Raw genomic sequence first — 17,822 nt, 5'->3', positions numbered from 1 at the left:
CTTCAAAATCCTACCTTCAATACAAAGTGTTCTTTTTCTGGGAAAAGGCAATTTGGTTGTGTAGCATAAAAATAAGTTACAAAATAATATAAGCCCAAACTCCCTTTCAAATAGCGACCACTTAGAAGCAAAGTCTGCCATATGGGGTGGTGGTGAAATATGGTGGAATGCTTCTAGGGTTTGGCCCTCCACTTGTTTTTTTGATGGGGTTCAATCCCTGGGTTGGGAAGGCCCCCTGGAGAAGGGAAAGGCTACTCACTCCAGTTTTCTAGCCTGGAGAATTCCATGGACTGTATAGTCCATGGAGTCGCAAAGACTCAGAGAAGACTGAGTGACTTTCACCTGCTTTTTGAGCACCTGACTTTGTCTGGGATGAGGAAGTGAATTCAGGAAGGGAGTCTTGTAGGAGATAGCAATTTAGGCTGGGATTCACTGTGCCTCAAGAGACAAAGAACGTGGAGGTGGGGGAACTTTCCAAGCAGAGTAAATGGGATCTATGAAAGCCCTGAGGGTGATGGAAAGAAACCTTTTGTGCACAAAGAAACTGAAAGAAGACTCTAGTTAGAGAGGAAAAAGGTGGACCTGGATTTTGCTACATTTGAAGGATTTTGATCATTTTGCTAAAAGCAAAGAGAAGCCCCCAAATAGTTTAATAAGGAAATGAGCTAATGTTTTCCAATTTTTATTAGCATGTGATACTTTCCATAGGTGTGACTATTTCCTTAAAAATAGAAGTTACAGTGGAGTATCTAAGTACCACTCTACAGTATGGCTATTTCACCCATTTTTCTTTATAAGTGATTTAGATCAGTGAGGGGTCCAGTTGATTCAGTAATGTCCAGGATTGTTGTGAGCATTATCAACAATTGCTTGTTCCATTCGGTGTTTATCTCGCCATTGATTTTTGACTTGGATTTGTGGAGAAAAATTAGCTTCCCTGATATTTTGCTGCTTCAAACTGGAAATAACAATGTTCATTGTAACTAGGCTACAATTATTTCAAGAGTCTTAAGATTGGAATAGTATTTTACAGTCCTCTGTTAGAATTCTGTCGTATACTTCTTAATATTCTTTTAAAATTAATGTACTACTATAAAATACATATGTATTTTTTTTTTTAGTTGTTGGCTTCTTGAATGGTAAAATGTATAAAGTGCTGAAATGTATGGTTACTTTTTTCTGAGAGAAATAGTGTCTGAATTTGATAATCATGTTTTATCAAATATGACTCTTTGTAGATGATCAAGAAACATAGTAAATAATTTTTTAAAATTTTCTGAATCAAGTCATAAGTAATTGTGCATTTTCATTACTTACATTTGTTTTTTTATCTTTGTCAGGTTATTACCATTGGAAAACATGTTAAAGGGTACCATTACATCATTGCAAATCTGGTAGGTGAATTAATGATAGTTATTATTTTAATAGAGATGCCTATAAATTAAAAACAATCAATGGCCAGGATTTATCAATGGTATTTTTAAAAACATATTTTGATTACATTGGTCATTTAGAAGTGGTGATGTTTTTCTGACTTTGTTATTTTTTAGATTTACTTTCCACTTTATATTTCCTAATCACTTTCCAATTATTATAAATGATGTGAGAAATGATAGAACAATATTTGACAAGCTTATGCTTTGTGTTACAAGGCATATGCTTTGTGTTAACTGACAGAAAATTTTCAAAAAGATAAAATTTTATTGTCCAAGTTTCCTCTTGTTTCTGTCACTATAATTTATAAATGTTACCCTTTACCCATTTCTTCAAAGTTCTTTGTGTGCATATATATATATATATATACTGTAAATGCACATTTGTGAAACTGTGTCTTAGTGCAAAAGAAAACCTGGAAATATCTAAAATATTGATATGTTATACATTATTTATTTCTGATTTCCTACTTGCTGTATAAGCAACACAACAAAAACTGAATTACTACAGTTGATCACTTTTTCTTTGAGATTCCTCTAAAATTAAGATTATACTGAAACACATGTATGTATTGCTCAGTTGTGTCTCTTTGCGACCCTATGGACTATAACTCACCAGGCTGCTCTGTCCATGGGATTTCTCAGGCAAGAATACAGGAGTGGGTTTCCATTTCCTCCTCCAGGGGATCTTCCCAACCCGAGGATCGGACCTGCATCTCCTGTGTTGGCAGGCGGATTCTTTACCACTGAATCACCTGAGAAGCCCCTGTATTGAAACATCCCAGTAGTTAATTGCATTTCCCTTTCTTCAGTATAATCAAAGTCAATTTAGAATTATCACTAGATGGTTCCATTTTTCAAAGCAATTTTTAAATCAGCAATAAAATGAGCTCCAGTTTTTAGTGTTCCAAAGGTTTACAATCTTTAATAAATGTGACTCTGTGTAATTGAGGGCTGCCTCTCCCCAACCTGAGAAAAAACGCGATTAGAAGAGGGATAAAAGAAGAGAATGAGAATGTATTCTCCACAGCATTATAGAACTCTGAGGTTTCCTATTTATACAAATGAAGATCTGTGTCATGGCTTCTGGAATATTAGATTGTTATATCACAAGACATTACTTCTAGTAGTCATGGAGCGATTGAAAAAGCCGACAACTTTACAAGTGATAAATATTGTTTTCAGCATTGATAAAGAATATTAAACCCCAGACATACATGCTATTGGGAAAAACTGGTTGTTCAATATAAAATTTCTGTTTGGCAATGAAATAGCTACTCTAAAAATTCCTTGGAACTTACTTACCAGTTGGCTTATAGACCCTAAATGACTCCTGACTAGAGAAGCAAGAGTTAAAATAAATGCAGCTCTGTAATCAGTCTTTCCAGAACTGTTCTGTGCAAGGAACAGTCTGGACAGTCAGTCCCCATGTGAATTGTGCCATTTGATGAACAGCATAGAGCTACTCTGAAAGCTGTGATCTTTAAAAATGTCCAGATGGAGAAATTATATTGGAACATGGAGAAATAATGACAGAAGGAGGTCCATCAATTTGAGAGTTGATATGAAAAAGGAAATATGTGTTTGAATGACCAAAGTAAAAAGAGTCAAAAATAAAAGCAACTTCTTGCTGCTGTCATGCTTCTAGGGAAAAGTCTACCTAGTATTTTATCTGAATTCAAGTGGTCTTTTTCCTTTTTTAAATACTTTGTATCCTCACCATATGGAACTTCTGGTGAATCAGTAGATTCAAAGAATCTGTAGACTGCTGCAGTTTCTGAGAATTTCTAGGGCACTTGAAAATTTCCCTGACATTTAAAATTGAAGAATGTCATCCAAACTTGAAGGGCGTTCATTTTCTAAACTCTTGATTGGACTTGCATGCTTTCTCTGCCCAGTGGCTAATGAGTGTAAGAGGAAGTGGTTGTAATAGATAGAAAAATCCTCAGATATTATTGTTGGCTCATTTCTTCAGGAATTGCTGAAAGCTTGATTAACCTCCCCAACAGGCTGTGGTTCAGTTCCTGATATGTCATTAAAAGGGATAAAGTGATAAAGAAGTTGTCACAGGGAATGCGATTTTCCTTTCTTCAGCCCTTCATATACAGATTAAAACCCTTACCATCCACCCACTTGACTCTGTCTACAGTGAGGCTCACTCATCAACCAGCCCCACTTGGGCACATACAAATTTCAAGAATCATTTCAGCATCTTCCTCTTAGACTGCCAAGCATTACTAGGCATTTGAGAAAAATATTTGCCATGAAGGACACAGTACAAATAAATAAGTAAAGAGAAATAGGGCAGTCAGGAATCAGAATAATGCTTCAAATTTTAACAATATGTGCAGGGAAAGAGGAGAAAATGTTGTCCATAAAGAAAAGAAAAGGATGCTAAAAAAAGGAACAAGAAAGAGCTCTGGGAAGCTCTGGGAAATTAACTTTTTTTTTTTTTCTTTTCTAAAATCACATCCAAATTAGTAACTTGGAAGGTAAATTTGAGAAAATCTTTCAAATTATGTAGCAAAATGACAATATAATATAAAAATGGTGTATGTGGAGAAGACTGAGGGACTGAGATGTTTAATCTAAGAGTTACTTCTTAATAATAAACTTTGTAGGGACACAAATAGTGAAAAAAAAGGAGAAGGAAATTATCAAAGAAATGTTCAGAAAAATTCCTGGTATTGAATGACACACAACTGCCTATTGGGTACACACAATAATGAAAGACAAAAAGTTTCATATTTTAAACAAAATAGCATCATGAAATTTCAGAGATAAATAATAGATCTTAAATGTTTTGACAGGTGGGGGCCAGGGAGGAGTATGAAACAGGTCACATGCAAAAAAACGATTAGAAATAATGATATTATAATTTTTAATAAAAAGCAAAAGTCTCTGGAACAATGCCTTCAGATTATGAGGATTTCAATTTAAAATTGAAATTTTCATCTGGGATGACCCAGAGGGATGGTACGGGGAGGGAGGAGGGAGGAGGGTTCAGGATGGGGAACACATGTATACCTGTGGCAGATTCATGTTGATATATGGCAAAACCAATACAATACTGTAAAGTTAAAAAATAAAATAAAATTAAATTAAATTAAAAAAGGTAAAAAAAAAAAATTGAAATGTTAAGTTTTGACCAGACAAAATACTGGTCAATTGTCAGAGCAAAATAAATATATTTATAGGCATTTAGTGTCTCCAAAAATGTACCTCCATGCATCTCAGAGGACTTCTGCGGACTCTAGCAGAAGGAAAGGGTAAAACAGGAGAGAAAAGTGATACAGAGAATCTGCTCAGAAAAGTGGGGAGGGGCATTTCAGGGGAACGATGGCAGAGCAAATTGAAAGAGGAACCAATCAGGTTGCAACGTTAAGGAGGAAGGCTTCAGGACACAGGAAAAATAGATTACTTGCAATGTTTGAATATTTTATTTGAAAAAAGCTTTACTTGTATAAACATGAAATTTTTTTTGTGGAGCAACTGGAAAAAATTAAAGATAAATACAGAGAAAGTTCTAGTAATGAAAAAAATGCAGGTATCATTAACATTAGAAGGACATATTATTTAAGAAGGAAAATGAAATCCTAGCACATTGTTTGGCTTTACTCCAAATGACAGAATTTTAAATATGAAAAGAGTGAACATGAAAATGGGACAAGAGATAGATGCTTTGGTTATGAGACTTACGCATCTAGCACAAGTATAAACTCATAAGAAAACTTAGCATGGTTAAGTTAGAAAAAAAGAGCAAAAATGTTTCATGCAGAAATATGGAGGCAAATGCATGAAAAACAAAAATTACTGAAATTGATTGTTTTGAAGAGCTTAACTAACACGTGTGTGGGGCAGAACAGAAAATCTATGATTTTTGTTATATCTATATTTTCCTTTATTTGAATTATTTTGATAAAAAGAAAAACAAAAACATAATTCACTAACAAAATATAGATAATTATCCTCCACACAAATAATATTAAACTATATTTTTAATATCAGCAACAAAGAAAAGACTCTCTTACATTTTAGAGTCAAAATATTTTCACTTCTTTTGCACAATGATGTGGAATACTATATAAAGTGAAAATATTTATAATAGTGACTTTTTAAAATTGTGATTTCATCATTCAGAGAATGTGCTCCCAAACTGAGGTACAATTTAAATCGGCACAGTATTTGAAGTCTGTGGAAACACCATTTGATAGTTTTCGTGGTGACTGAATTCATCCTAATAATACAGTAGAAGTGAATTTTTGAAAACTAAATACATTTTATAAAAACTAAGTTTCATGCTTAATTGTTCTCAAATAATGACAAACCATTTGGAACCTTTCCTTCTCTTTTAAAGGGTTTTATATTATCTGAGAGAATGAACAATTTGAATAGAAATAACCATCTCACAGTGTTGTAGCTCTTGAAGAACTGGCTTAATGTTTAAATATCTGGTGGTGCTCTGTTGTAGATATAATAAATAAAACCCCATTCTTCTCCTTAGATAAGGATAAATAAGACTCCATTTCAATAATCTGGAGAACTTTTATGTAAGTAGGACCAGTAGACAATCATTGATTAAGGACCACGATAACCAAGATGATGCTAAGTGCTGAAGAAGAATATTGGCTGATAAAATGCATGAAACATTTACTATAGGCTTTTTATATCTCTTTGGTATTCTTTGAAATTTGCAGAACCACAGTGTATAGAGTTATTTGGTAAATGTCAAAGTTCTATGTTGTTCTTAATAAAAAATATGGCATAAATGTGTTTTCTGCCCAGGGATTTACTGATGGGGACCTATTAAAAATTCAGTTTGGAGGAGCAAATGTCTCTGGATTTCAGATAGTGGACTATGATGATTCTCTGGTATCTAAGTTTATAGAAAGATGGTCAACACTGGAAGAAAAAGAATACCCTGGAGCACACACGACTACAATTAAGGTACACGTCTATCGGGATCTGCCGCCACCTCCATATCCACCTCCACCTCCTTTCCCAGTTCCATCCCAACCTCCACCTCTACTTCTGTTTCCACCTCCACCTCCATCTCTGTCTCTGTCTCTGACTAACTTCTGGTGATTAGCCTGTTCTCTGGGATGTCTTATAAAGAAGAAAAAATTTGTTAGAATAATTAACAAAATAAATATAGTGCCTTATGCAATCAAAGAATCTTTGAATGCTCTGTGGGTCTGGGCACATTTAAGTCTTTACTTGTTTATTCAATGTATTGTATTGTGTGTACACATACAGGCCTATATTTACTTCCAAATATGAATATCTCTGCTGTTGATAGGAAGGTTTTTATTTTTCTTCCGTTGGTCACCTTATTGAGAGCAGAGATAAGAGTAAAACCTAAGGGAGAGTGCGTGGAAGAGTGAGTGGGCTGAGATCATGTTTACTTGCTTTATGAAACTAGAGTTATATGAAAATTAAAAGTTACAGAACATTGTCAAATGTGTAGTGATCTGTTTATCTCTGTGTTATAAAGCACAATGTGCAATAACAAGTCAGGAACAGTGTTATTTCAGATGCCCTCACAGTTATGTTGACACAGCCTGGAGAATTTTAGTTGATGCTCTTGTTTTCTGCACAAATGGAAAAAAACAGATATAAATGTTTACCTTTAAATTTGTATCTGGCTGTGAGTCTGGTGCTAGATAAAAATTAGAAGCTCTGAAGTTTTCTACTTTGGGGTGTGCAAATGGATCCTTTTAATTATGTGAGAATTTGACACAGAATTAAAGTGTCCCATGGGACGTTAAAGAATAGCCCAGAACTAATTTTTCCTCAAAAGTAGGTGGCTTCTTGTTTCGTGACCTTGACTGAGATTCAGCACATATGCATTTATAACAGGGTTATGGTCTTGTGGGCATGTCTTCGTGCAATGGGGCTGCTGAGAGTCAGCATCAGTGGATCAGAGGACAGCCATCAGTGTCTGTCTCCACCTGCTCTCACCAGGGATCTGACTGTGGATCCCATCTGGTGGGATTGCAGGCTTCCTTGCACCCAGATATGGTGCCAATATAGTTCTCTGATGGAGCTTGCATATGGCACTCACCCTCAGATGGAGCTGACGTGTTCCTCTGAACACTCTGTTAGTCATCCTGTAGCTTCCCACAGCTGCCGGCTGTGAAAGGATGAAAGCAAAGAAGATTTTTTTCTCATGGAAGTCATATCATTATTAAAGTTCATGTGCCATACATCAAAGTTCAAGCAGATCTGGGGGATGAGAGATTGTTGGCAATGTGTTCTGCCAACAATATTTGGCAGAACAAATATTCTGCCAAAAATGTAGCCAAGATTGCCAAGATGTAGCACCAGATTTCACATCATTGGTGACCTTTCTTGCTGTAGTATTTCCTTCCATACTGGCTCCTTGATGGCTCCTTCTACCAAGTTTCACAGAGTTTGTGATGGCCTTTCCTTGTGGGGCACTCCAGAGAACACAGGCTCATAAATATAAAAACATAGGCTCTTCCATTTTTGGGGGGTTTTCGTTCCACAGAAAAGCTTAAAGATAAAGTAATGTGTATCCCTTGAGGGAGAACCAAGACCCTGACCCAAGACTGCCCTGTTGTCTGTACATCCCTTCCTTTCATGATTAGCAACTGTTTGAACCTGCCCTTTGGAACTCAGGGAAGGCCATGATTCCAGATTAAAGGAATGAAGGTGCTTCACATACCCTGATCCTTATCAGAGACCCCACCTTTTAACCATTGCTATAAAACTCCTCATCAGTTTCTCCCAGATTGGGACACAGTTTTTCAAGGCACGAGCTTGCTGTGTCCCCCTTTGCCTCACAAAGCAATAAAGCTGTTCTTTTCTACTTCATCCCCCAAAACAACAAAAACAAGTAGGCTCTGAGCCACTGTTTGAATCTAGGCTCAAAAATAAAACAACATTTACAAAGACTTATCAATATTTAGCATAGCTTTGGAAAACAATGGCCTTTGAATCTTGATAAAAAGTACTGAAAATCCATGTGGAGGATGTGCCTTTGGCTTGGAATTTGTCATAACATGGGCATGTATTGCTCATGTACTTGAGAGCTGGGAACTGAAGGTATTTTTAAAAAATGACCCTTGCCATTGCTAATCCACAGTCAATGGTGGATACAAACATGTCAATAAGCAAATATTATAGAATACAGAATACAATGCATGTAAAATATGGCAGCTCCTACACTTGATTAGGAGAGTATGGTAGGTAGGATAGTAAAGGAGGCTTTCCAGAGGTGGAAAAAAAGTGGAGGGGCATGCTTGGGAAGAAGAACCAGATTGATAAAATAGCATGAGCAATCCAGAGAATTTGGGAGGGATACAGTGCCAAGAGGTCAGGCTCTTCAGTTGTGGACAGATGTAAAAGAGTAATTCCAAGACAGGGCTTTGATCATTGCTTCTCTCGTGATTTTTCTCATGGGCAAAAGAAAGGAACACAATCTAGATAGGGAACAATATACCATTTCCTAATATAAACAGGTGGCATCTATGATCTGTTCAAGGAAAGGGAGTGAAAGTAATTGCTAATGTTGTTCTTTCTTTGCACATTTTCTTTTGGATCATTGACTGTACCAGATGCTTTGCCTGATCATTTAAATCATATTTTATTATATTACAATAAAAACTTATGCTATAGGCATGAAAACTTATAAAAATACAGTTCACTGCATCAAATTCTCTCCGTGGTTAGGCACTGGAAGTTACATAATTTATATTGAGTTGTGGGACTATTAAATTAATGATTATTTTAAAGTTTTAGTGTTCCTTGAAAGTTAATGCAGCTACTATAGTTTCCTAAGTAAAATCAATCTTATTCAGTCAATACAAGTAAAATCTTAAATTGTCAATATTTCACATATTTTAATAAGCACCAAATATTAATTATGAATGTTAAATTTCTTCATTCTTATATCCTGTACAAAAAAGTAACTCTAGAGTTGTGGCACTGAGATTTTAAATCTGATTCTCTTTCACTAATTTGCATGTTAAATGATCATTCATCAATTCAATACACATTTACTGAGTTTTTACTTTGCAAGTGGGCACTGTTACAGGTCTCAGAGAAGACAAACTTCTAGTCTTCATGGCATCAGTTGTCTTCAGGCTAGAAACCAGCAATGACCTTGTAACTTTGGAGGAAAATATCTTACTAATGTGTGGAAATCAACACACTCTAAAACTTCTGATTTCTACCCCTGCTGCCTCTTCAGCCCCTGAAAAATTATTCCTGTAACAGTCTTCCACTGTCAGTTGATAGCAACCCTGTCTTCACAGTTGTCCTTTCAACCAAGGACTTGACTTCTCTCTCGCCCTGTAGCCCACAACCAATCCGTCAGCACATCCTTCTTATTCTGCACCCCCTTACATCCAGCCACCATGGCCTTGCTGCTGGGGTTATTGCAGTGATTTCCCAGACTGGATTCCCTTGCTCTACATTTGTCCTTCTATCTTCCAGGCTTGTAGTCTTTTTAAAACTTAAATTGTATTATTCTGCTGACACTCTGTAACTCAGATTGGGACTTGAACCCTTGGCTTTTTAACTGAGATCTCACCTGGTCTCAGGACTTAATGAAGCTCAGGTTTTTGATGTCTCAGCTCAGAAAGAGTTCAGTGAGAGAGTGAGAGACAAAGTGATAGGTAAGAAGTGGATTTATTTAGCGAGAAACACACTCCACAGACAGAGTGTGGGCCATCTCAAAAGGTGAGGATGGTCCCAAGGTATGGGGTTGTCAGTTTTTATAGGGGCAGTTAATTTCATTGGCTAATGAGTGGGAGAAGTATTCTAGATATTTTGGGAGAAGGGGTGGGGATTTCCAGGAATTGGGCCACCACCAACTTCTTGATCTTTGATCATCACCTTGGAACTGTCATGGCCCCTGAGGTTATGTCACTTAGTTTCCTGATTGTTACAGTGAGTGTATACTGAGGCTCAAGGTCTAGTGGAAGTTGACTCAACTACCATCTTGGATCCAGTTAGTTCTAATCATGTCATATCCTGGGGCTATGTTGTTCTTTCAAATGTTGTGCCTGCCCCTTCCCTCCTGTTTCACCACTGTTCTTCTCCAGGCCACTCGGTGGCCCTCCATGCCTTTGGAGGAAAAGCTAGATGCATCCCTTTGACTCATGTGGCTGTACATACCCTGCCTTCCTCTTCTGGGCTCTTCCCTTGCTCCCACTGCATCACCTATGGTGGCCTTTCTACCCATTCTTAAGCACAGGAGACCTTCCCCCCTCAGCACTGAATCTTCCTTCTTCCGGACTGTTCTCCCCTTCACATCCACAAAGCTAAGCCTCCTGCCTTCTATGGTCTTTATTCAGATGCCATGTCCTCCAGAAAGCTAGCAACAGGCTCTCTATTTAAAACTGCAATCTCCCCACCCATCAGAGTGTGTCCCATGCCCTTTCCCTGCTCCAGTTTTTTCTGTTTAATACCTCCTGGTGCACTGTATTCATAATGAATTTATTCATTACTTTGTTAAATGCCTGGCTCCTTCAGCTTGAAAGTAAGTGCCTTGGAGGCAGGGGTTTTTGGTTGGTGTTTGTTTGTTCCTAGCTCCTAAAAGTAGGCCTGGCACAGAGCAGCTCTTTAGCAAAAAGGCTTTCTGAATGAACAAAGGAAAGCACCCTTAAGAGGATCCTATTCCCAGATCTGTAAGCAAAAAAGGCTTCCTTTTTTGAGGGAATCATATGGAATTTAAAACCTGAGGGAGAGATAAGTATTAGAAGAAGGAAGGGAACATGACTCCCCACAAAGTCCCCAGTGCAAGGAAAATATAAATATTTCTGTAAGGCTGGAAGTTGAACAGAGGAGTTTTGAGGGAATTCTGAGAAAGAATACCTTATAGACATATATGTGCCTTGTTGACCTCTAAGGAATTATTTGTCTTATTCTGAGGGTTTCCCAGGTGGTACTAGTGGTAAAGAATCTATCTGCCTAATGCAGGAGATATAAAAGACTCAAGTTTTATAGCTGGGTCAGGAAGATCTTCTGCAGGAGGGCATGGCAACCCACTCCAATATTCTTGCCTGAAGAATCCCCATGGACCAACCTGATGGGCAATGGTTTCACAGGGTCACAAAGAGTTGGACACAACTGAAGCGACTTAGCATGCATGAGAGCAGCCAGAATGCCCTAGAGGAGAATGATGGCTATAGGTTTGATACACAAAGATTATGGGCTGCCCTGGTGACAATAGATCTTGGTGACAGGAGCTTTTAAGAAGATTTCAGGAGCAATCCAGACAATACCTGGTAGTTGTCTGAATGGTGGCTGTGGCATGAGGAGGGAGGGAAATAAATGGATTTGTTACACTTGCCCGTTCTCTCCATTTCATTAGAAATAATAATTGCAAAAATCACAGCCCTACATTTGTAATATATGAATATAAATTCAGTTGAGAGGTATTTGTGGATTGAAAACAAGATTCAGAAAGACATTCTGCATCCTTCTATCTTATTAGCCCCAGAGCTCATGCCAGGATTTGCACAGAGTAGGCACATAATAGAGATTTGTAGAAATGAAGTGGGATGAAGTAAAAATAAGTCAATATTTTGAATATATCAAGACAGGGGGAAAGGAAAAAATAGATAATTATCATTGCCATAAGATAGGGTTTAAATTTCTGTCCTGAGCATCTGTTGTGTTCCTTTACTCAGCTGTGGCAGAAAAGTAGTGTTATTTTGCTGGCTGAAATATAAAATTCTATAATAATCAGACCTGAACTATCATGGCACCTGGGTTTAAATGGGACAGTTGCAGTGAGCATTTTACCTTTAACAAAAAAATGTTGACAAAGAGACAGATGATTCAGATGATTTGACACTATCTTAAAACTAATTTGCATACATTTCTGTTTTGAGATAGATTTTTGGTGTTTTCAGGGTCTTCAGCGACTTGCAATATATAACCATCCATTGTACCTTGTCACGTGGACACTTTGGACCTAGTTTGAATTGTGTCTGTTGGGACCTGCAGGTGTTAAGGAATTCAACCATAATATAGGACTGACATTGTGTGTCACCTTAAATAATGGCTTTCCTCCAAGAGTCCCATTTTACTCAGAAAAAGACTTAAAACAGGAATTCAAACTTTCTTAATTGTGAGCCATATTGAAAAATAGTATAATCACTTTGAGTTCAGTGATTAGCATCATGCATTAAATGTGCTGTGGTGGCTTCATGAAAATGATTCTGCTCCTTGAATGTTTTAACTGACCAAACTCACTGCTGGCACGTTGTCATCCCCTACAATGAATATTAAAGTATTTTTGACATGCAACAAAAAAGTTGCTTGACAAGATTTATCTTTTATGTTTTGTGGTTTAGGTTTAAAAAGTGTTTTTATAACTGAAATAAACTCAAATTAAAAATATATTGATAAAATCACATATTTTATAAAAAGTAGTGGAAATGATATATTAAACTATGGAGATACACATATTATACCAAGAAAAATGAAAATGCATTATCACTGTTTGAATTATAATGCATGATATCTGGGTTCATCTCATGTCCACATTTTTTCATCTGCAAAGGGAAGAAATGTCCATGATTGCTGAGATTTCTCCCAAATTTAATACCATGATTATGTGATATGCAAATTTAGGCACTGAAACCCATATGCTAATATTTGTAATTTTTGCCAAATTTATGACCCTCAAATAACTCCTTCTTCTATCAAAGATTATAGTGACTTGTAGCTGGTCACCTCTGCTGAAATCAATTCTTAAATAACCCTGGAAAATATTGTTTTTATTGTTCAGACTACAAAAATAAGGAAATTTCACCTGTTAGAAGATTCCTAAGAAGTGAACAAAGTAAAATATCGGCCTCTAAGGAAAGTCTTTACCTACCGATGGGTGAATCAAAACCAGACAATGTGTTGATTTGAGTATGTTGTTTTCAATATATTCTTTTTAATTTCAAGAGTCTTTCTTCCCAGTGGATTAAAAATTTTATTATTCAAAGAAAATAATAATAGAAAAGATGTTCATTTTGGTTTCTTGCCAATGGAGCTGTCTTTTCACTCTTGGAAATGTGATACATCTTGTGTGCTTATAAAGACATTGCGTATTTATTAGTTTTCTAATTAAGACTTAAGGATAAATTTAAAAAAACCTTTGACTGTGTGGATCACACAAACTGGAAAACTCTTAAAGAGATGGGAATACCAGACCACCTTACCTGCTTCCTGAGAAACCTGTATGCAGATCAAGAAGCAACATTTAGAACCGGACTTGGAACAATGCACTGGTTCAAAATTAGGGAAAAAGTGTGTCAAGGCTGTATATTGTCACTCTGATTATTTAACTTGTATACAGAATACATCATGCGAAATGCTGGGCTGGATGAAACACAAGCTGGAATCAAGATTGCTGGGAGAAACAGCAATAACCACAGATATGCAGATGACACCACCCTTATGGCAGAAAGCAACTAAGAACTAAAGAGCCTCTTGATGATAGTGAAAGAGGAGAGTGAAAAAAAAGCTGGCTTAAAACTCAATAAAGAACTAAGGTCATGTAATCCGGTCCCATCATTTCATGGCAAATAGATGAGGAAACAATGGAAACAGTGAAAGACTTTTTTTCTTGGGCAAAATCACTGCAGATGTGACTGAAGCCATGAAATTAAAAGACGCTTGCTCCTTGGAAGAAAAGCTGTGACAAACCTAGACAAAGTGTTAAAAAGCAAAAAACATCCACCTCATTAGAACTGATTCAAATGTATTCTTTTTAATGGCTGAGTAATACTCCATTGTGTATATGTACCACAGCTTTCTTATCCATTCATCTGCTGTGGCGGATTCATGTTGATGTATGGCAAAACCAATACAATATTGTAAAGTCATTAGCCTCTAATTTAAATAAATAAATTTAAATTTAACATTTTTTTTTTTAAAAGCAAAAACATTATACATTTTACCGACAAAGGTCTGTCTAGTCAAAGCTATGGTTTTTCTAGTAGTCATGCATGGATGTAAGAGTTGGACCATAAAGAAGCCTGAGTGCTGAAGAATTGATGCTTTTGAACTGTGGTGCTGGAAAAGACTCTTGAGAGTCTCTTGGACTGCAAAGAGATCAAACCAGTCAATCCTAAAGGAAATCAGTCCTAAATACTAAAGGACTGATGCTGAAGCTGAAGCTCCAATACTCTGGCCACCTGATACAAAGAGCTGACTCCTTGGAAAAGACCCTGATACTGAGAAAGATTGAACGCAGTAGGAGAAGGGGATGACAGTGGATAAGATGATTGTATGACAACATTGACTCAGTGACATGAGTTTGAGCAAACTCCGGGAGACAGGGTAGGACTGGGAAGCCTGGAGTGCTTCAGTCCATGGGGTAGCAAAAAGTCAACCACAACTGAGCAATTAAACAACAATTAACACATTATTTTTAGAGCAGGTTTAGGTTCACAGCAAAATTGAGCAGAAGGTACAGAGATTTCCTATATGTACCCTGTTGCTATACCTCACAGCGTCTTCCAATATCAACTTCCCTCACCAGAGTGATGCATGTGTTGGAATTGAGAAGCCTATGTTGACACATGGCTTGTAATTACCCAAGGTCCATAGTTTATGTTACCATTCACCCTTTTTTTCAGTTTGGTTTGTTTGTTTTGTTCAGGCTTTTCCCTACCACATTCCACGAGACTTAGTCTCAAAATGACTTTTGCCTATCTCCAAATAAAATCTACCCTTAGAGATGAAAATTCTTCGATCGTTGGCTTTTTCTTTTTTTCTAAAGTATGTAATCTGTGCCAATCTCAAAGGAGTGAGCAAGTTTCATAAATGCTTTTCTCTGTGCCACGTTTTATGTATGCTGTTATATGGAAGTGAATAAAATTAAAATCCAATATAAAAATCATCAAACTAAAGAAAAGCCCACTCACTCTTGGTCTTGTGCCTTCTACAGGTTTGGATAAATAGATAATAGCATGCTTTCGTTGTTATTGTTTCATACAGAGCATTTCCGTGGCTCTAAAAGCCCTTTGCATTTCATTTATTTATCCCTCCTCCCACCACCAACACCTGGCCACCACTGACTGATCGTTTTACTATCTCCATAGTTACACCTTTTCCAGAATGTCATACAGTTGGAATTACATAGTGTGTACCCTTTTTTGATTGGCTTCTTACACTTCAGATCAGATCAGATCAGTCGCTCAGTCGTGTCCGACTCTTTGCGACCCCATGAATCGCAGCACGCCAGGCCTCCCTGTCCATCACCAACTCCTAGAGTTCACTGAGACTCACGTCCATGGAGTCAGTGATGTCATCCAGCCATCTCATCCTCTGTCGTCCCCTTCTCCTCCTGCCCCCAATCCCTCCCAGCAACAGAGTCTTTTCCAATGAGTCAACTCTTCACATGAGGTGGCCAAAGTACTGGAGTTTCAGCTTTAGCATAATTCTTACACTTAGTCATTTACATTTAAAATTCCTCTGTGTCTTTTGGTGGCTCCGTAGCTCACTCCTTTTTAACTCTGATAATATTCTTTTGTCTTCATGTACCTCACATTATTTTTTTGTTTTGTTTCGTTTGCTTAACTTTTTTTTTAATTTAATTTTATTTTTAAACTTTACAATATTGTATTGGTTTTGCCAAATATTGAAATGAATCCATCACAGGTATACATGTGTTCCCCATCCTGAACCCTCCTCCCTCCTCCCTCCCCATACCATCCCTCTGGGTCGTCCCAGTGCACCAGCCCCAAGCATCCAGTATCATGCATCGAACCTGGACTGGCAACTCGTTTCATACATGATATTATACATGTTTATTGAAGACTATCTTGGTTGCTTCCAAGTTTTGGCAATTATAAATAAAGCTGCTATTAACATGTGTGGTGTTTTTTGAGTGGGCTTCATGTCTCAACTCCTTTGGGTAAACGCCAAGGAGTGTGTTGGCTCGATTACATAGAAGTATGTTTAGTTTTGTAAGAAATGATCTATCTCCCAAAGTAGCGGTACTATTTTGCATTTCCACTGACAATGAGTGAGAGTTCCTGTTGTTCCAGTGATGTTGGGTCTTAATGAAGATTCTGTGATTTTATTCAGTGAAGCTACAAAGGGCATGTATTTAAAAGGCTTTAGAGGAAAGTAGAGATGACCTTATCACAGACAGCTCTTTCCCAGAGGGTAGACTTCAGTTGAATTTGAAATTAAGAGAAGTGAATAATTTTAAGTTTATAATGTATTTCTTTTTTTTTTTTTCTTTTCTATGGCTTTAGTTGATTTCAGGCCATTGCCAAGAAGCTTAAAGAAAAGAGAGACTTTGTAAACTTTCTTATAAGCTTAATTATTGTTCCTAGAGCTCATCATTTTTGACAATGTTAATAATTTTGTGATAAAGAAACTGAGAGTAATTATATTATGTGTTTCTCTAGGGAGATATCATTTAGTTTATAATGAAAGTGAAAGTGAAGTTGCTCAGTCGTGTCCGACTCTTTGCGATTCCATGGACTGCAGTCTACCAGGCTTCTCTGTCCATGGGATTTTCCAGGCAAGAATACTGTAGTGGGTTGCCATTTCCTTCTCCAGGGGATCTTCCTGACCTAGGGATCAAACCCAGGTCTCCTGCATTGCAGGCAGACACTTTACCCTCTGAGCCAAAGTGTCTGCCTAGTTTATAATAATTTTACCTAAATAAATGATGCTATTTTTTAAATGGCTGTATAAAATGTATCGGACTATAAAACTTTTGACAGCCCCAAGTATGTTATACAAATGCTACTTTTATAGAAAGTAATTGATGTTAAAGAAAAATTTTAAATGGTTATTAGTTTGGGCAATGCTGACCAATCAAAGTAATTGGAATTTTTACTGCAGGATTTCTCAGGGCCTTTAATATGCCAACATGAAAATTATTTCCTGAACTTATTGGATCAGAGACTTATAGATCAGGATGGTGGTTTTCAAAACAGTGTAAAGACAAGCTAATTTTGTAACAAGATAGATAGTAATAAAAGAAAAAAAGAAGGCAAGCATGCGGGTCAATAACTTTGATTTTTAGTGTGTTTTAAAACTCAAAATCCAACAGTCCCAGTGTGCCTGGACTCCAGACTTTCAGATCCAAAACTGGGACAGGCCAAGGCAAACCAGGACAGCCCGTCACCTCATTATCCCTGAAATGAAGAGATCGGGATTCAAATTCCACCTTTGCCATATATTTTTGTGACCCTGAGTAAAATATAACTTGATAACTTGTAATCTTCACCTACACCATTGGAATAAAAGTATTTGTTGCATAGAGGTTTTTTTTTTTTTTTTTAAAGGTCTTTCTAGGAAACTACTCAGCTCATGTTTGACACATAGAGAACTAAGTCAACATGAATTCTTCCTTTTTCCCTCACTTACCTTTCCAACTCCACTATGACATAGAAG

At 37.0% G+C, this 17,822-nt stretch overlaps 1 protein-coding gene across 4 annotated transcripts in view; it reads left to right on the top strand.

The window, feature by feature from the left end:
• GRIA2 (glutamate ionotropic receptor AMPA type subunit 2) overlaps positions 1 to 17,822 on the top strand; it is a 186,095-nt gene that overhangs the window by 111,245 nt on the left and 57,028 nt on the right. For all 4 annotated transcript variants that reach the window (XM_061384342.1, XM_061384338.1, XM_061384339.1 and 1 more), the window contains exons 5-6: positions 1,341 to 1,394; positions 6,219 to 6,380. In XM_061384342.1, coding sequence (XP_061240326.1) covers positions 1,341 to 1,394; positions 6,219 to 6,380 — 216 coding nt within the window. The remainder of the gene's footprint in view (positions 1 to 1,340; positions 1,395 to 6,218; positions 6,381 to 17,822) is intronic.

This window comes from Bos javanicus, chromosome 17 (genome assembly GCF_032452875.1).
Source record: "Bos javanicus breed banteng chromosome 17, ARS-OSU_banteng_1.0, whole genome shotgun sequence".
NCBI classification, from domain to species: Eukaryota; Metazoa; Chordata; class Mammalia; order Artiodactyla; family Bovidae; genus Bos; species Bos javanicus.
This window is presented reverse-complemented; position numbering and strand designations above follow the sequence as displayed.